The 19,879-nt window shown below is 50.6% G+C and overlaps 2 protein-coding genes across 2 annotated transcripts; both read right to left on the bottom strand.

The window, feature by feature from the left end:
• Positions 1–5,328: 5,328 nt before the first annotated feature.
• Positions 5,329–10,804, bottom strand: C9H19orf53 (chromosome 9 C19orf53 homolog). The gene is made up of 3 exons (XM_006079879.4): positions 10,643–10,804; positions 10,510–10,565; positions 5,329–6,106 (listed from the first exon to the last, which is right to left on the bottom strand). Exons 1-3 carry the CDS (start codon positions 10,740–10,742, stop codon positions 5,966–5,968), a joined length of 297 nt encoding a protein of 98 aa, XP_006079941.2. The 5' UTR covers positions 10,743–10,804; the 3' UTR covers positions 5,329–5,965.
• A 1,642-nt stretch (positions 10,805–12,446) lies between these two features.
• On the bottom strand, positions 12,447–19,796 carry MRI1 (methylthioribose-1-phosphate isomerase 1). The gene is made up of 6 exons (XM_006079878.4): positions 18,794–19,796; positions 18,472–18,710; positions 17,461–17,636; positions 15,971–16,147; positions 15,664–15,888; positions 12,447–12,683 (listed from the first exon to the last, which is right to left on the bottom strand). The coding sequence occupies exons 1-6, from the start codon at positions 18,923–18,925 to the stop codon at positions 12,556–12,558; spliced, it is 1,077 nt and encodes a 358-aa protein (XP_006079940.2). The 5' UTR covers positions 18,926–19,796; the 3' UTR covers positions 12,447–12,555.
• Positions 19,797–19,879: the final 83 nt, after the last annotated feature.

The raw sequence follows: 19,879 nt of genomic DNA, 5'->3' as shown, positions 1-19,879 counted from the left end.
ATTGGATTTCAGAGACTTAATAAGAAAAAAGAAGGCAAAATAACTTAAGAACTTTTTTATATTGATTACATGTTGAAATGATGCTATCTTAGATAAGTTTGTGTTAAGTAAAATACATTATTAAAATTAACTCCACCGGTTTCATTGTGTATTCATTTTATTCTATGGGGTCTCAGGGCATGTCAGGTTATGTATGCAACTTGCATGGTCATTTCTATGGGACAGCACTGCATTGTAATTTCTGTGTGTCTTGAGAAACCACAGCTGACCACAATGACAACAAAAGAAACAATAATACTACTACTGTACTGATTGTTTATGGTGTGCTGTAGCTGTGTAGACACATGATCAAGTTTAAGCTTTCTGAGTGCTGCAAAATGGGGATGTTATCTCCATTGCTCAGATGGGGAAACTGAGGCTTAGAGGGGTGGAGTCTTTGCCTGCCTGGGAAGCCCTAGTCTTATTAAAGCGTGTCTTTCTTGCAAGGATTTGAGGCAGAGATAGACGTATGGGGAAGGGGTAATGGGTGAGGAGAGAAGCAGGCAGAACTTCACCAAAACAAGTCTTTCAGCTGCTCCCCTGGCAAACAGGACCCACGGTCCGGCTGTTCCAAGCAGCTCCCTTCAGCATCTAGTATGTGGCTGGTCCTTCTCCTGACGATGCTTCAGTGGGTGCCCCAAGATGCTGAACCAGAGAAGGCACTCCAGGCCCGTGGAACAGGATGTGTAGAGGCACAGAGAATGGGGCATCACAAGGTGAGGAGGTTTATTTTATTCTCTAATAAGATATACTAATAGTGCCATCATCCCCATCTCCTGGATGAGAAAACTGAGGCACAGACAGGTCAGGTGACTTAATCAAGATCCACAGCAGGAAAGGGTAGGGCCAGCATTCAAGCCCTACCTTGATGAGTGGGCTGGTCTTATCACATTGGATGGGGATCAAATGCACCGTTTGGGACACACTAGCATTCCATTCTGATCCCTGATGAGGGGAATGAGGCCCAGAAAGGGTAAGAAAGTTGTCCAAGGCCACATAGCAACCCCAGAATGTGAGAAATCAGAGACACCTAGGAAATGTGTCACACCTCCGGGATGCCGTCTCCAAGCCTATTTCAAACCCAGCAACACTTATAGAAAAGGAGAAGTTTGGGGGGTTGGGTTCCAGCCACGGGCAAGTCCTCTCAGGGTAGACAGTGAGTTTGGGCTTCAGGGAATGGAAGCACGTTTATCCTGCCCGCCCTGCTGTGAGCTCACTGTCTAGGCATCCACAACTCCAGACCCCAAACCCACATGTCCTTGAGACCCATGAGAAACGGGGCAACCCTGCAGTCTCACATGAGGGGGGCTGCGCCCCACAACTCTGTGGCCACCCCATTCTAACTTTCCAAGGGTCCCTCCCTCTGCCAGCACACCCCCCCATGGCCCCCACCCACCCAGGCACTCCGAGGCTCCTGAAGACTCAGGCAGGAAACCAGCCAGGGCAGTTTCGCTTCCTGGTCTGGACGCAGCCCCTGTGGCCTGCCCAGCTGGCAAGATCTGCTTCTTACATTTCTTTTCTTCCCTTTTGGAACACAAACTCATGGGCAGAGAGTCAGGGCCCTGCCAGGAAAAATGGGCATTCCAGGCAGAGGGGGAAGGTGGAGGCAAGAGAGGAAAAGGCTCGTGCAGGAATAATTGTCTGAAAAAGCCACATTTAATGACTGCGGGGAGGGGTGGGGGGCGGACAGAGGGGTGAGGGTGGGTTGGAAGCAGGGAAAGAAGACAGGCTGAGTGGCTGGAACTGGGCCTCCCACCCCATCCAGGACACAAAGGCAGCTGTCACAGCCTTAAGGTTCAGCGAATTCTCCACACTCAGAAAGACGTGTTAGGGTCTCCATTTAACAGATGCGGAAACTGAGGCTCAGAGAGGGACTGAAAAGAACAGGAGGTATGGGGATTTGCCGAAGTTTGGGGCTCTCGGTTGCAACACTAAAAGGGGATTTGCGGGCAGGACCCACGTGCTAGGAAGGAGAGGAGTCACTCAGGGCAGTGACAGGGTGGAGGGTCGGGGCAGCTGGGGGGAAATGAGGCTGTTTCAGGAGGGAATGGGGTGAAGACGAAACAGATGGGTTGACAGTCCAGATTCCATATCTGTCACACCTGAATGCCTTTCCTTACCCCGGGGGTCCCCCTCAAAGAGGCTGGCATCAGAGGGACAAAGGGAGCCAGTTTACAAGAGTCCTCGGCCTGCCCTGCGTCATGGGCTTGGCCCAGGGTCGGAGGCGCCCCCTTGTGGCCGAGGGACGCGCCAGATGGCACCCAGAGCCCAGACAGTCCCAGGCAGCCCTCGCCCTTTCGAGATTCCACATACAAAGTTTAAAAGATAATTTTCAAAAGCGGGTGTAATCATGGCTCTCACCGACAAATAAAGGACACGTATTAAGATTTTTTTTTCTATTGAAGTCCTATGGGAACCAGGCAGATGTTCCACGAGGTTCAAAAGAGTCCAGAAAAACAGGCACTCTTAAGGACAGATCAGACTATTCAGACTATTCGAGTAAATAAATGTGCGAATGGAGGCCAATTGGTTTTTCCACAGGGGAGGAGGCTTGTCAATGGGACCTCGGCTGGATGAGCCGGAAGGAGCAGGTAACAGTGGTTTTGAATTGCTATCATTTGCTGACAATTCACGGAGCTGTGAAGCTCGAAGAGGCTGTTATGAATCAGCTAACCTGGAAGGCAAGCACTTGTTGTATGGGGATGGTGCTTTGAATGGTCAGAACTGATTCACTGAGACGCAAAATGTTCCTTCCTTCCTTCATTCAACAAACACTTGTTCGTGGAGCAACTGCTGTCCAATGTTCCAGGTGCTCAAGACATAACAAAGATGCAGAACAGAAAACGGAGGAGAGTGGCACAGTGGCCACCTCCTGGGGCGGGGGACAGAGGAGGTTCTCTGCGGGGACACCTGGGAGTGGAGGAGCAACAGGGGCTGAACAAGACCGGGAGGCGGCTCAGGGAGGAGGCTGGGGTCTGCAGGGGGTGGCCTGGGACTTCCTGTTTCCTGTTCTCCCCACTAGAATGTCAGTTCTCAGTTCTCCCTAGCCCAGAGGTTGGTATGCAGTAGGTGCACAATGAATGCCCATCATGGACTTCGCTAGCGGTCCACTGGCTAAGAAGCCACTTGCCAATGCAGGAGACACAGATTTGATCCCAGATCAGGGAAGATCCCACAAGCTGCAGAGCAACTGAGCCAGTGCGCCGCAACTACTGAGCCCGTTTGCCCTAGAGCCTGTGAAGTCACCGCAACGAGAAGCCTGCACACTGTAATAAACAGTAGGCCCCTGCTTGCTGCAACTAGAGAAAGCCTGAGCACAGTAACGAAGACTCAACGCAGCCATAAATAATTTGAGGAAAAATCCCCATTGTGCAAAGCAACCCCATTTCAAGGGCACAAGTCACTTGCTACCTGCTTAGGGTAGAAAACTGCTGTGAGGTGGGCAGATGGCAGGAGGTCCAGGCCCCTAGGTGGGGTTCAAAGAAGGATGTGCCCTGGGGGTGTCACAGAGCCCAGCAGCGGCCCTGCCCTCTAGTTAAAGGTCTGTGAGCCATTCACCAGCTCCATCCTCCCCAACAGAAATCCTGAGCCCTGGACTCCAGGTAACTCCAAACTGTGAAGTCTCTATCAAATTAGGGCTCTGCTGCCACAACTCTTGTTTTTTTGAGATGTAAATTAGGATTTTTGGGGGGGTGGTGGTGTGTGAAATTTCCCTTCCTGCCTTTTTTTCTGGTGGTTAAAACCCACAAGGAACATTTATCATTTAGAAGGGTATAATTCAGTGGCAGTTAGCACCTCCACAATGTTTGCAACCTCTATCAAGCTGCAAAATTTTATCACTGCCTTCCAAAGCTGAAGCCATACCCATTAGCTGACACTCCCCATTTCCCGGCACCCCATAGTGAACCCCAGTCTCTGTGGATTCGCCTCTTCTGGATATTTCACATATACGGAATCACATATTACGTGGCCTTTTGTGTCTGTCTTCTTTCAGAGTGTTTTTGAGGTTCACCCATGGTGTAGCCTGTATTGTTCTGTCTTATGGTGACAGCTTAGTCACTTAGTTCTGTCCGACTCTGCAACCCCATGGACTATAGCCCGGCAGGCTCCTCTGTCCACGGGGACTCTCCAGGCAAGAATACTGGACAAAGTTGCCATTTCCTCCTCCAGGGGATCTTCCTGACCCCAGGGATCAAACCCCAGTCTCCTGCATTATAGGCGGATTCTTTACCAATGAGCCACCAGAGGCCATTGTTTTATATGGCCAAATAATAAATATTCCATTGTGTGGATAATCTACATTTTGTTTATCCGGTCATCTGCTGGGCATTTGGTTACTGCCACCTTTGGGTGACTGACCAGTGCTGCTGTGAATGTAGTGTGTGAGATGCTGTCTGAGTTCAGTCCCTTAAGGTGTGTGCCTGGGAGAAGGGCCGGGTCACATAGTGGCAACTCCGGGCTAAACTTAGTGAGGAGCCACCGGACTGTTTTCCACAGTGGTTGTCCCCTGCTTTGTTACTTGGCTGAGCCATGTGACATCTTCCAGACCAGGGACTGCCCGTGCCCCCTGCACTGGGAGTGTGGGGTTTTAACCACTGGATTGCCAGGGAAGTCCCTGTTCCCTCTTTTTAGAAAAATGTTGGGTGTTCAAAAAATGTTGACCACTACTATGTGGGACAAAGGAAACCCATGTAGGGTGGGTGAGACTGGCTGGGAAAGGCTGGGCCACCAGGGAATTAGTCACTCGCCTGGGAGGATCAGCCACCACATGCCCACCTCCCTCCAAAGACAGCAGCTTAGCATCCCCCAGACTATAGCCTGCCCTGGTCCCTGCTCCCCAGGTCCTTGATCAAACCTGCACTCCAGTGTCTCGTGCACTGCAGGCGGATTCTTTACCCACCGAGCCACTAGGCAAGCCACTAGGATATGACAACACTCTTTAAGTAGGATTTTCTACCAGTTTCATCAGAATTGGCCACCTTAATCTCAAAACCATAACTGGTTGGTCTTCAAGACGGCAGATTTAGAGGAGGGGAGCCCAGGATGAACAGGTCAGAAATGTGGGTCTGTGAAGGGAGGCAGTGGTTTGGCAGCTGAGAGAGTGCACTGCGATTCTGCCGGTGGCGGGCTCAAGTCCTTGCTCCGGACCATGAATGACGTGATCTGACCTGGGCATCGTGAGGATTGAGATGAGACGTGTGGGAAGCACCTGAACCGCGTCTGGGCCACAGGCACGGCTACATACTCACTGTTATGACTTTTTATAAACATAAAGGTGGCACAGAGAAGTCTGAAAACGCTTCTGGTTTAATCAGCACTTTGACTCTACAAGGTGGTGTCAGTGTCTGCCCCGAGGATGGGAAAGTGGCTCCCTAGGCTGTCTGGCCTGTCCCTGGCAGACGGGAAGACACAGGGATATGTGTGGAGGGCAAGCAGGTGAGTCACCCAAGGAAGGAAGGAAGAAAAGACTCTCCTTCAGCCCCCAGGCTGGAGGTGCAGAAGCTTGTCCACCCTTCCCTGGACATGTGGCTCGTGTGTAAACCGGGGCTGGCCGGGCGGTCCAGGCACCTGGCCCGAGGCCCCAGCACGGCCTGCTCACAGGAGCATGTGACCATGGGAGGAATGACAAAGTCAGGTGTCTTGCTCCAAGTTATCCAGACAGGATGTGGGAGGGGGTAGTGGGGACACAGGGAGTCGGTGAAGACATCCCCCTGGCCTTGGCCTGTGCGGAGAAGACCTCGGCCCCTGGGAAGCCAGCAGTGCGCTTCTGACCTGCTACTCAACGGCTCATGGGCCAGGCCCCAGTCAAGTTCAAGGTGCAATTCAAGTCTCTGAAGAGCACAGTTCCTCTTTCCCGTGGGGTTACCTGCACAGGTCTGAGCACAGAGGAGGGGGCTGCAGTGGTGGTCACGGCTGGGGCGCATCCTTAGGCAGGCATCTTGGTGGAGGAGGAGGCCTCCTTCTTCTTGGTGCTGGCCTTCAAAAGCGCCAGCTTTTTGGGCAGGGTGGTGCTGGCTTTCATCACCACATCATGCTCAATCTTCTTCCGGATCCCAACCTCCAGGTTCTGGGGGGAGCAAGCATGGAGCAATCAGACTGGGACCTGAGGTGGGAGGGAGGGCCTGGCCTGCTGCCTTTTGTTCTGTGAGCTCACCAGGGGCTAGATCAGCAACTCTCTCATTGAAAAAGCACCTGAGAGTCTGGTGGCTGGCGCTCCCAGCCTCTGAGAACACTGGAACACACAAAATATCCCTCTCATCTCTGGACCTCAGCTTCTAAACTTCTGCTCATTCCCATTTTATGGATGGAGAAACAGAGGCACCTGCAGGAAGGAGGCACTTGGCCAGGGCTCCCAAACTATCTGAGCGATGGGAAACTGGAACCCAGCCCGCTCAGACTCTCTGGCTTAAAACTCCAGCCCCTTCTTGTCCCATCATCTCTGCTTGGCAAATGGTGAACTGGGGCTCTGAAAGATATGGGGTGGAACAAATAAAGGAATAGCAATCAGAGCCCAAGTGTTTGGGTCCAAAACTGACAGTTTAATCCTATTACCTAAACTGCTCCCTTGCTCTATGAGTTCCAATGACCATGGTGACCATGGGTGTCACCACACACCTGGGCGCAGGGGACACAATAGCAAAGATACAGAAAACCTTCTGCCTTCACGGAGCTGACATTCAGAGAGAGAGAGAGACTGCGCACACGTGTGTGTGTGTGTGTGTGTGTAACCTTCAATGACACTCTGGTAAACTGTTGAATGATGGAGGATAATAAGTGCTATTGTGGAGGAAAGAGAAAGGATAATGAGCGAGAGGTGCGGTGGTGAGGTTACCATCAGGGATGGCTGCTCAGAAGCAACGCTGGCTGCCAGCCTTGACCTGGAGGAAGGAAGCAGTGTGGATTTCTGGGAAAGAATTCAGGTGGAGGAAACAAGTAGTGCCAACGTTCCCAGGTGGGTCAAGGGGCAGTTAAGGGGCCAGTTAGGCTAGAGGGAGTGAGCCAGGAGGAAAGAGAGGGAGCGGGTGAGGGCAGGGCAAAGACAGGGGTAAAAAGCGCCAGGTCCCATGGGGAGAACTTAGGCTTTTCCTGAACGAGGTGGGAGTCATGCAGGGTTCTGAGCAGAGCTGCCCCGGTTCAGGAGCTCTCAGATGCTCAACAGCGCCCCGTGGCTATTACTGGAGGGGCGGGGGAAGCAGATCTGGGAAGATGTGACTGCTCTAGTCCAGGTGTTTTTAGATGATGGGATGGGGCCAGGTGGGAGGGGGGTCAAGGAGGTGAAAAGTGAGTGCATTCTAGATTAATCCTGAAGGCAGGGACTTCCCTGGTGGTCCAGTGGCTAAGACTCTGTGCTCCCAATGCAGGGGGCTGAGGTTTGATCCCTGGTCAGGGAACTAGATCCCACATGCCACAACAGTCCATCTGCCGCAACTGAGACCCAGCACAGCCCAATAAATAAATATTAAAAAAAAAAATCCTGAAGGCAAAAAGGATGAGATCCAACCTGGATGAGAGAGAAAGGGGGAATCCTGAATATCTGGAAGGAGAGACTGGTAGGATCATGGTGGGGTGATGGAGCAGAGTGGGAGAGCCTGGTTTTGGACATACTGAGCTTGAGCTGCCCAAGAGACACTTCCCTCCTCCAGCTGCCAGGTGGAGGTAAGCAGGGTACCCAGGTCTAAGAAAACTGAGGCTCTCACATCCTGGCGTAAGACTCTGTGCTTCCACTGCAGAGGGCAAGGGTTCAATCCCTGGTTTGGGGCACCTAGATCCTGCAAGCTGCATGCTGCAGCCAAAACAAAAAGACAAAAAACTGAGGCTCTGAACAATATGCTTAAGACTGTAGGGCAAAGGACTGAACAGTCGATGCTTTTGAACTGTGGTGTTGGAAAAGACTCTTGAGAGTCCCTTGGACTGCAAGGAGATCAAACCTGTCAATCCTAAAGGAGATCAACCCTGAATATTCATTGGAAGGACTGACACTGAAGTTGAAGCTCCAATACTTTGGCCGCCTGATGCGAAGAACTGACTCACCGGAAAAGACCCAGATGCTGGGAAAGACTGAAGGCAGGAGAAGGAGCGACAGATGAAGAGATGGTTGGATGGCATCACCGACTCAATGGACATGAGTTTGAGCAACTCTGGGAGATAGTGAAGGACAGGAAAGCCTGGCGTGCTGCAGTCCACAGGGTCACAGAGAGTCTGACACGACTTAGCGACTGAACAACAACAAAGGGCGAATTACTGTGCAGAGTGCAATTCAAATTCAGATCTGACTCCCCCAGATCTCTCTGAAACTTCTCTGCAATCTTAACAAGTCTTTCCGCAACTTCTTTATAAATTTAACCCTGTTCCCCTACAAGCACTCCTATGGCCCTGAATCCTGATAGTTCTAGGACAGAAGTGCTATCGCTAGGACCATTTCAGTTAAGATCTTCGGGGTGTAGATACACTAGCTGTCAACGGAACTGCGTTTTGCATCCAGCACATCCTTCTTGCAAGGCAGAGGTTTTTAACTCCTTTCCCAGGCTGCCTGTTTTTTTGATGTCTATTAATGAGGACAACATAATGGGAAAGACTAGAGATCTCTTCAAGAAAATTAGAGATAACAAGGGAACATTTCACGCAAAGATGGGCTCAATAAAGGACAGAAATGATATAGACCTAACAGAAGCAGAAGATATTAAAAAGAGGTGGTGAGAATACACAGAAGAACTGTACAAAAAAGAGCTTCACGACCCAGATAATCACAATGGTGTGATCACCCACCTAGAGCCAGACATCCTGGAATTTGAAGTCAAGTGGGCCTTAGAAAGCATCACTACGAACAAAGCTAGTGGACGTGATGGAATTCCAGTGGAGCTGTTTCAAATCCTGAAAGATGATGCTGTGAAAGTGCTGCACTCAATATACCAGCAAATTTGGAAAACTCAGCAGTGGCCACAGGACTGGAAAACGTCAGTTTTCATTGCAATCCCAAAGAAAGGCAATGCCAAAGAATGCTCAAACTACCGCACAATTGCACTCATTTCACATGCTAGTAAAGTAATGCTCAAAATTCTCCAAGCCAGGCTTCAGCAGTACGTGAACTGTGAACTTCCAGATGTTGAAGCTGGTTTTAGAAAAGGCAGAGGAACCAGAGATCAAATTGCCAACATCCGTTGGATTATCGAAAAAACATTCAGAAAAAAATCTGCATGACATTCTGCTTTATTGACTATGCCAAAGCCTTTGACAGTGTGGATCACAATAAACTGTGGAAAATTCTTCAAGAGATGGGAATACCAGACCACCTGACCTGCCTCTTGAGAAATCTATATGCAGGTCAGGAAGCAACAGTTAGAACTGTACATGGAACAACAGATTGGTTCCAAATAGGAAAAGGAGTACATCAAGACTGTATATTGTCACCCTGCTTATTTAACTTATATGTGAATACATCATGAGAAACGCTGGGCTGCAAGAAGCACAAACTGGAATCAAGACTGCTGGGAGAAATACCAATAACCTGATATGCAGATGACACCATCCTTATGGCAGAAAGTGAAGAGGAACTAAAAAGCCTCTTGTTGAAAGTGAAAGAGGAGAGTGAAAAAGTTGGCTTAAAGCTCAACATTCAGAAAACAAAGATCATGGCATCTGGTCCCATCACTTCATGGGAAATAGATGGGGAAACAGTGGAAACAGTGTCAGACTTTATTTTTGGGGGCTCCAAAATCACTACAGATGGTGACTGCAGCCATGAAATTAAAAGATGCTTACTCCTTGGAAGGGAAGTTATGACCAACCTAGATAGTATATTGAATGAAAAGCAGAGATATTACTTGCCAACAAAGGTCTGTCTAGTCAAGGGTATGGTTTTTCCAATGGTCATGTATGGATGTGAAAGTTGGACAGTGAAGAAAGCTGACTGCCATAGAATTGATGCTTTTGAACTGTGGTGTTGGAGAAGACTCTTGAGAGTCCCTTGTACTGCAAGGAGATCCAACCAGTCCACCCTAAAGGAGATCAGTCCTGGGTGTTCATTGGAAGGACTGATGTTGAAGCTGAAACTGCAATACTCTGGGCACCTCATGCGAAGAGCTGACTCATTGGAAAAGACCCTGATGCTGGGAGGGATTGGGGGCAGGAGAAGGGGACGATAGAGGGTGAGATGGTTGGATGGCATCACCGACTCGATGAACATGAGTTTGAGTGAATTCCGGGAGTTGGTGATGGACAGGGAGGCCTGGCGTGCTGCGATTCATGGGGTCGCAAAGAGTCGGACATGACTGAGTGACTGAACTGAACTGACTAACGAGGACAATTTCGCGAAAGCAGCTAACAATATGAACACTTTCCTGCGCGCCAATCCCTGCTTTAGGAGGCCCGTTGGTTGGTAGATAGTTTCCGTACCCACCGCACAAAGGAGGAAACTGAGGCTCACAGCACTGGGACTTCTCCATCCCCGACCCGCTGCACGCCCACACTCACCTTCTTGAGCTGCTGCTGCTGCACAATGCGTGCCTTCTTGGGTGCGATAACGCGACCTAGGGAGAAACGCGCTCTCGTGAGGCTGGAGAACATCGGGCCCACCTCACCCCTGAGTCCCCGGCCCGCTTCTCACCGCCCTTCCTCGGGCCCCGGTTCCGCGCCGAGGCCGCCGCCGCAGCCGCCTTGCTCTTCGCTGGCTTCTGCGCCTGGAACTTGCGCTGCCCCTGCGCCATTATCAGCCACGCATCGGAAGAGGGGGAAGTCGCAGAAGGAAGGCGCAGGGCACGATGGGATACAGTGGGGCTGAAGGGCGCAATGACTCACGGGATACAACGTGGCAAAGTTAAAGGGCCGAGCTACCCACAATGATAGTTGATCATAGCCAGCGTTTGGCAAAAATTTCGAAGTAAGGGTTATAATGATAGCCTAACATTTATTGGTCACTTGTTTCGTAAAACTTGTCTTATGCTTTTTGTTAGTAAAATTCAGTTTACCTAAAAAAAATTTTTTTTTAATGGTGCCCCACACTTCAATGGGCTTCCCTGATGGCTCAGAGGGTAAAGAATCCACCTACCATGTGGGAGACCTGGGTTCGATCCCTGAGTTGGGAAGATACCCTGGAGAAGGGAATGGCACCCCACTCCAGTACTCTTGCCTGGAAAATCCCATGGACGGAGGGGCCTGGTGGGCTACAGTCCATGGGATGGCAAAGAGTCAGACACGACTGAGTGACTAAGCACACCAAACTTAAGTAACCAAGATAAAAATATTTTCAACATTCAAAAATAGTATTTTAATATTAAAAAAATCAAATTGCCCACCACAGCCTGTGGACTGGCTGGCTGACACTGTAAATAAATGTTACTGGTATGAGCACTGGTTATCAAAACTTAGGCAAAGTCAGGATAAGAAAGGTCAGGGTTTCATTCTATTGAATATCTTGATATTTTGTTCATCGTGGAGGTCTTTTTTTTTTTTTTTTGCATTAATTTTTCTTTCTTTTCTGTTCTTTTTTTTGGGGAGGGGGCACACTATGAAGCACATGGGATTTTAGTTCCCTGACTAGGGATAGAACCTGTGCCCTCTGTATTGGAAGGGCAGAATCCTAACCACTGGGCCACGAGTGGGAAGTCCCAATTTTTTTTTTGTTTGTGCCACTGCCATGCCGGATCTTAGTTCCCCTTCTGTGCCCGCTGCAGCAGAAGTGCAGAGTTCTAACCATTGGACCACCAGGAAATTCCCTGCATTAATTTTCATTTTTCAAAAAAAAAAAAAAATGCATAAAGCTGTTATTTATCTTGATTTAAAGTGAAAGTCACCCAGTTGTGTCTGACTTTGTGACCCCATGGACTATACAGTCCATGGAATTCTCTAGGCCAGAATACTGGAATGGGTAGCCTTTCCCTTCTCCCGGGTATCTTCCCAACCCAGGGATCGAACCCAGGGCTCCTGCATTTCCGGTGGATTCTTTACCAGCTGAGCCACAAGGGAAGCCCAAGAAAACTGGAGTGGGTAGCCTATCCCTTCTCCAGGGGATCTCCCGACCCAGGAATCAAACTGGGGTCTCCTGCATTGCAGGTGGATTCTTTACCAACTGAGCTATCAGGGAAGCCCATTTATCTTGATTACTGAGCTTCTTATGACATCCTTTTAAAATTCTGCACCTGAGGTGTCACCTTCATTTCAGCCCTGAGAGCAATTTAAGAGGGAGGTACCAGTATTATCTGCGTTTTATAAATGAGAAAAAGAAAGTATGGAAGAGATGAAGTGATGTGGCCAAGATCACACTGCAGAAAAAGAGGTGGAGCTGGGATATGAACTCAGGCAGCTGGGCTCCAGATGCTGGCCTCTCAAGCCACACACAGGCTCTTCCTGTATTCTGCCTGATGTCCCTGCTCTGGGAAGTACTGTGGTTATGGAAAGAAGGTCAGCGGTTGTGCAGAACATTCAATAAGTTTATTATAAAAATAATGGGGATATGGAGGGCATATGGAAGCTATGGAGAGCTAGGTTGGTTACTTCTGGGGTCCATCTAGGGTGTTCCACTCAGGAGACGGTGGCACTAAGGGCTGCCTGGAGCTCCTCGGGGGCAAAGACGCCCAGCTCTGTGATGATGCCGCCAGTGATGAGGTCGTGGGGGGTGACATCAAAGGCAGGATTCCAAACCCCAATTCCTGCAGGGAGGAGAAGCAAGAAGGCAGGTATTTGGTCAGTGGATGTACTTAAGCTATTGTCACATGTCTCCCTCATGGTGGTTCTTGGGGTTGGGGAATCCTTGAGAATCTGGGGATCCTGACCCCCAAAATACACAAATGCATGGGTTTTGACACCCAGTAACAAGTTTAGACACCCTGACATTCCCGGATTGTTGCTAAGAAGGCTTCAAAGACTTATACACGGCTACCCAACTTGTGCCTGCTCCAAGAATCTCTTCAGTCATGTCCGACTCTGTGCAACCCCACAGACGGCAGCCCACCAGGCTCCTCTGTCCCTGGGATTCTCCAAGCAAGAATACTGGAGTGGGTTGCCATTTCCTTCTCCAATGCATGAAAGTGAAAAGTGAAAGTGAAGTTGCTCAGTCGTGCCTGACTCTTAGCGACCCCATGGACTGCAGCCTACCAGGCTCCTCCATCCATGGGATTTTCCAAGCAAGAGTACTGGAGTGGGGTGCCATTGCCTTCTCCGAAAAATCTCTTTAGGAACCTCCAAGAGTTCACCCCAGGGCCTTTGCATGGACTGTGCCCTCTGCCTGGATGCTTTCCCTCAGATATGCATATGATTTAATGTTTCATTTCCTTTCAGGTCTTTGCTCAAATGTCACCTTCTCAGTGAGAACTTCGCTAATCATCCTGTTTAACCCACTCCCTGAAGAGACACTTCCTGTATCCTTCTGTGCCTCGTTTATTTATCCCCTTCTGAAAACATACATTGGAATTTTACTCTGTCTCATCTGTCATTTGTCTCCCCACTGGACTGTCAGCTCCACGAGAGTAGGGACTTGTCTTTTTTTTTTCCTCGGTTGTGCCAAGACGCATGAGGGATCTCAGTTCCCAGAGCAGGGATCAAACCCAAGCCCTCTGCTACGGAAGCATTGTGTCTTAGCCACTGGACTGCCAGGGAAGTCCCACTTTTAACTCTTTTTTCACTCCTGTATCCCTGGCCCCTAGCATGGCAGCTGGCATTGATCAGGTACTTAAAAATCTATCTGGTGAATGAATAACAACCTCTTACACAAGAGGCTGCATATGGTTTTCTCTGGCTCAGTTATTTTTTTAAGACCACTGAATTAGCAGTCAGCTTTCAAAAAATCCCCTGGAGAAGGGAATGGCTACCCACTCCAGTACTCTTGCCTGGAAAATCATGGCCAGAGGAGCCTGGTGGGCTACAGTTCATGACATCGCAGAGTTGGATACGACTGAGCAACTAACACTTTCAGTTTTCAAAATGTGGGAGATTTTATCCCTATAACAAATGTTAAGGCTTCTCTTGGAAAAATCAGAAGACTGATTACCCTGGGGCCTACATTCCTGTGACAGCAGAGACTGGGGTCGCTGGATTGCACCTGGTCTGTGTTACCCAGCTTTCCTGGAGGGAAAAGCAGGCTGGGTTGTCAGTTCCGCTTTCCATGGTCTTGTGGATTTTGACCAGTGCTAAATAATTAAGCCCCTAGGAAGGCAGGGGCATCAAAAAACACTGAGAAAAATTTTTTCAGAATTAATGTATCTATTTTTGTTTATTTTTCATAGTCTTTTCCATTATGGTTTATCACAGGGTGCTGAATATAGTTCCCTGTGCTATACAGCAGGACCTTGTTGTTAACCCATTGTATATATAATAGTTTGCTAATGTGTCCTATTTTTAGAAAGCTATAAGGAATCGCAGCAGAAAACAATAGAATATTAGGACTTCCCTCCGCTTAGCTGTACAGTATTGTTTTACACTCATTCCATATTTGGAGTAAGGGATGCTGGCCTCATTGTATTTTCAGTGCTTAGGAGTTTTAACTGGTCTTTTTTTAATTCTTTTTCCGTTTAGGTTGTTACATAATATTGAGCAGCGTTCCCTGTGCTATACGGTAGGTCCTTATTGGTTATCCATTTTAAATACAGCAGTGTACAGAAATCTTTGAACTGAAACGTGAGTTAAATAGAATAACTTGACACCCATCCATCATGCGTTCAATGATGTCTGACTCTTTGCGGCCCCACAGACTGTAGTCCACCCAGCTCCTCTGTCCGTGGAATTTTCTAGGCAAGAAGACAGAAGTGGGTTGCCATCTCCTCCAGGGGATCTTCCCGACCTAGGGAATGGAACTCACGTCTCCTGCATTGCAGGTGGGTTCTTTACCTCCAAGCCATTGGGAATGGATATAGATATAAAAATAAATAAATATACCACTGTGTATATGTCAACCCCAAACTCCCTAACTATCCCTAACTGGTCCTTTTTATAAAAGTTTTCAATCGTAACCTGTTTCTATTTAATGAGCACTAACTAAGGGCCAGGCACTGTTCTCGATGTCACCTGGGTTAACTTGTTGAACATCCTGGGTGTATGTGGTAGGTCATAACAATAGCTCATAGGGCCCTTATGGATGAATTTTAGGCACCTGGCTACAGTCAGAAGTGTGGGGAGGCTGAGAAATATCTGTCTCTTCAAAAGCACTTGACCAGGTGGTATTCTTACTTGTTATCCAAGTGAGAAAACAGAGGTGGATAAGAAGACAATTCGCTCAAAGTCTCCTGACTCATTACTGTACCTTCTGACCATGGAAGGGGGCTTCCCAGGTGGCTCAGTGGTAAAGACTCTGACTGCCAATGTAGGAGACGTGGGTTTGATCCCTGGGTTGGGAAAATCCCCTGGAGAAGGGAATGGCTACCCACTCCGGTCTTCTTGCCTGGAGAATCCCACAGACAGAGGAGCCTGGCAGGCTACAGTCCATGGGGTCGCAAAGAGTCAGATACTACTGAGCACACACGCACATCAGTGAATCTGACCTCCAAGACATGTCTGTTCTAATAACATGGCTTAAAGGAACTGCCTGTCTTAGAAGGCTGATGATAACCCAGATGCCACCTGCCACGTGACAGTCAAGGTGCCTACACAGAGGTCCCCAGGCACTGTGGTGTACCCCTCTCTGAGTGGAAGTCTTACCTGGTGCCGCAATCCTGACCCCATTGATGTCAGTCAGCTCCTGGCCGGGACGCTCCTCAATGACGATCTCCCGGCCTGTCTCCAGGCGGAGGTCACACGAGGAGCTAGGGGCAGCCACATAGAAGGGGATGCCATGGTGCTTGGCTGCGATGGCTAGCTGGTAGGTGCCCACCTTGTTGGCTGTGTCGCCATTGGCAACCACGCGGTCCGCTCCCACGACAACAGCTGGGGAATGAGATGCTGGGAGTCAGGATCCACCCAGCCCTGGATGTTGGAGCCCTGCCCACCGGTGCCCCTGCCTGCTGACCTGACACGCCTTGGTGGGCCATGGCGGCTGCCGCCATGCTGTCGGCGATGAGGGTGGCGGGGATCTGCTCGTAGACCAGCTCAAAGGCTGTCAGCCGGGCTCCCTGGTTGTAGGGCCGAGTCTCCGTGCAGAAGGCGTGCTCTAGACGGCCCAGGTTATGCAGTGAGCGGATCACACCTGTGGGGCCCAGCCCACCAGAAGAGGCGAGGATAAGACAGCAAGGGATAGATGGGCATGATGACCCTTTGGCTAGCAGCATGGAACTCCAAACCATGCAGTCCGCCCCCAGGCCCTTGCAGTGGCTGTTCCCTTCTGCCTGGTACACATGTGCTTAGAGAAAGCCTTCTCTGTGAGGCCTTCCAGGATTACTCCATCTTACATAGCAACCCCCACACTGCCATCCCCTGCTCTTTCTCTTTAGTATGTACCACCTTGAAATGAATGATAGGTATCTGTTGACGTGCCTTTGTCTATTCCTTCTATTTTCTCCACTGCTGGGTCCCTAACTGCTAGAATGGTGCTTGGCAAATAGTAGGTGCTTAATAAATGTTTGTCAAATGAATGAAGGAATGCACACATGTATGAATGATGGCACACACAGTAGGTGCTCAATAAATGTTGAGTGATTGAAGGAATGGATGCATGGATGAATAATGAGGAACACAGTAGATAAGCACTTATTAAGTGTAAGTATTATTTGTTTTTAATATTTATTTATTTGGTTGCGTCAGGTCTTAGTTGAGGCATGTGGAATCTTTAGTTGTAGCATCCGAACTCTTAGTTGTGGCACGTGGGATCTAGCTCCCTGAATAAGGATGGAACCTGGGCCCCCTGCATCGGAAGCGTCGAGTCTTAGCCACTGAACCACAAGGGAAATCCCTAAGCACGAGTAAACGAATGAATTCATTGCCTCAGTATCCAGGCACAAAGCTGGGACTGAGGCAGGCAGAGAAACATCCAGGAGAATTAAGAGTCAGGTGGACTCTGTTGCCTTGAGTGCCAGGACCCAGTCCCCCAAGTCCTGGTCACAGCTACTCTAATCTTTCTTTAGGGGGCTATGCCCTTCCTCTCAGTCCTCTTAGAGCCCAGATTCTACCCACTTTCTAGGCACATGGCTCAGGTGAGGCCTACTGAGTGATTGATCCTAGATGGGTAGGTAGGTGACTCCATCATGGCCTCCAAGATACAAGACTTTTTGACACTGTCGAAATAAAGATCCTTGGCTCTTTTCCTCAAGATCTGAATCCTGGCCAACCAGTCGAGTGAGAGGATGATGCCAGTCTAAGGAGGGCAGACCTTAGGGATGGGCATAGAAAGATCCTGATGCTACTGAGTCCCCAGATCCAGCCATACCTGAAGCCAACCCCTTTTGTGTGTTTCTGTGCAACAACTAATAAATTCACCTTTCTGGGGGATGCATTAAGTGGTTTGGGTTTCTTTCTCTTTCATCCAAAAAGGGACCTCCCCCATTCCTGTGGATGCCCACTCACCTAGGGCTGTGCCATAGCCAGCGGTGGCCAGCGCACCAGTGTTGCAGTGGGTCAGCACGGTCACCTTGCCACCCTGGGGTGCTGCCCGCTTTAGGAGATGGTGGGCTCCCAGGTCCCCGATGCTCCGATTGTCCCGGAGGTCTTTTTCCAGCATGTCCTCGGCCCAGCAGATCACTCTGAGGCCGACAAGGGGCTCTGAGCACCAGCCGCCAGACTTCAGGGCCCACCCCAGCCCCTCCTCACAGCCCAACACTGCCCTACTAGCCTTCTCTTGCTGAAAGCCTCTCTCAGCGGGGGGCTGGTCCCTTCTTCTACAACCACCTATCTGTAACTCCATTCGCTCTCACAAAACATCGTACCAGGCATCTCCTGTGTGTCAGGCACTGGGAGACATGGCAGTGAATAAGACAAAAATCTCCTCTTCTAGGGAGCTGACACTGGGGTTGGGTAGGCAAATGAATAGCAGACAATAAAGGGGAGGGAAAAGGCAGCAGTCAGGAGACAGAGGGTAGGGGATGAATTGTATTATATGGGGGATGGGGAAGGCAGAAACCTGAGACCTGAGGGGGAGGAGATTAGCTAGACGGATATCTGGCTTGCAAACTCTTGAGTGTGCAAAGGCCCTGAGGCAGGAGCAAGTCTGGTGGGGTTAATGGAGAATATCTGTGTAGCAGATGTGGAGGGAAAGAGTGGGAAGAGAGCAGGGAGAGGACCAGGGCTGGAAACAAAATTTCTCAAAAGCAAAAACCAGGTAAACCAGGTGGCACTTAAAAGGACCTCTAAGGGCAGATAGGGCTGGGGACGTTCAGGGAAAACACAGTCAGGGGATTAAGTTCAAGGACCTGGGGGCCAGGCGGCCCGGTGTTGAGTCCCAGGCCTGCCTGTGTGGCCCTGGATTAAGAGCTCCCTGCCTCAGTTTCCCCATCTGTAAAACTGGCAGCTATGCACCACCACCAGTGAACGAATGAACAGCCTCGGGTTTGAACAGTGCCGGGCACGTGGCTCCTTTACCTCTCTCGGACCGCCTCCTCAGTTGCGCCCTCCCGCTCCGCCTCCTGGGCCGCGAGATCTGCCAGGTCCCGTGCGGCGCGGGCCATGTTGACGGCGGTAGGCCGGGCGGTGACAAGGAAGCTCAGCGCGTCCTGGACGAATGCCACGAGTGCGGCAAGGCCAGGTCCCCCGGCGCCTGCCTGCAGCTCCACGGCGAGGCTAAGGCAGCCCACGAGGGCAATAGCTGGGGCGCCACGCACCTGGAAGGGAAATTGGGGGCGTCAGGGACAGCAGTCAGGGCAACCACTCCCACCCTAACCTGAGCTCCGCCACGCGGCTCCACCTTCATAGCACGGATGGCTTCCCAGGCCTGGCGCACCGAGCCCACCGCTTCATAGCGGCTCTGCTGGGGCAGCAGCAGCTGGTCGAGGATCTGTAGTGAGCCCCGCGAGTAGCGGATCGCCTCCAAACTCATGCTGTCAGAGTCGTGCTCACCGCTTTTCTCCCGGCTCCAGGGGCCCGCTCGCACCGGGGGCGGAGCCGGAATACGCGGAGGGGGCGGGGCCTCCCCGGAAGGAGGCGCATGCGCACAGTAACACCGCAGGTTCCCGGAAGTCGCCGTCCGTTAAGTCGGATCCTGCCCCACCTTCCCAGCCGAGCCCAGTTAGCAGCCCCCTCCACTGTTAGTGCCCCCTGCCACTATTTTGGGAGCAACGACCTCAAGCCATATAGCACGACCCCCAAGTTCCTGGTGGGCACTCTCAGGAGCGCGTACTGCCTGTGGTCTTATGTAGAGCAAGGCCCCAGGTGGGGTCCCAAGATTGAACAACCCTTACTGCTGCCCTGAGACCGTCCCATCCCCGCGGGGAGGAAAGTCCAGTGGGCTGGGGGCCACCACCCCTCCGGACCGGCACGTCACAAGTTCCGAGAGATTAAGTCGGAACCTCAGCCCTGAGAGGGCCACGTGTCTGATGTGTGCACGCTGTTCTCTCCAACGGCTCGGACGGTGCCTGGTGCACTGCAAGTGCTCCGTCACTGAGCAATGATCCTTCTCCAGAGTTGAGGGGAAGGCGGTGGGCCACGAGCCTCCTGGTGAGTGCTCTGCTGTTTGGAGGCTGTTTTCTACTCATTTTACTAGTTTCCTTCAAAAGTATACCCTTCCAAGGTGTCCCCATGGGCAGGGAATTAATGAACAGCCCTCACCTGTGCGCTCCATCCTTTGCTGCTTTGGGCCAGGATGCTGAGCACCCCACGTGCCTGCCCTGTTGTCCAGTCCCCTTTCCATCCCTCACAAACTCAGCCTGTTGTTCCACCACCTCCACGAAGTCGGCCCTGATTTCAGGCCAGCCTGGGCTACTACATTTAAACCCTCATCAAGCTGGGTGGGGACCAAGGCTGTGATCAGGGCATCTGCACTGGGTGATGAGAT

This window comes from Bubalus bubalis, chromosome 9, assembly GCF_019923935.1.
Source record: "Bubalus bubalis isolate 160015118507 breed Murrah chromosome 9, NDDB_SH_1, whole genome shotgun sequence".
Classification (NCBI taxonomy): domain Eukaryota; kingdom Metazoa; phylum Chordata; class Mammalia; order Artiodactyla; family Bovidae; genus Bubalus; species Bubalus bubalis.
Note: the sequence above shows the minus strand (reverse complement) of the source record. Positions and strands in the feature narration are given on the sequence as shown.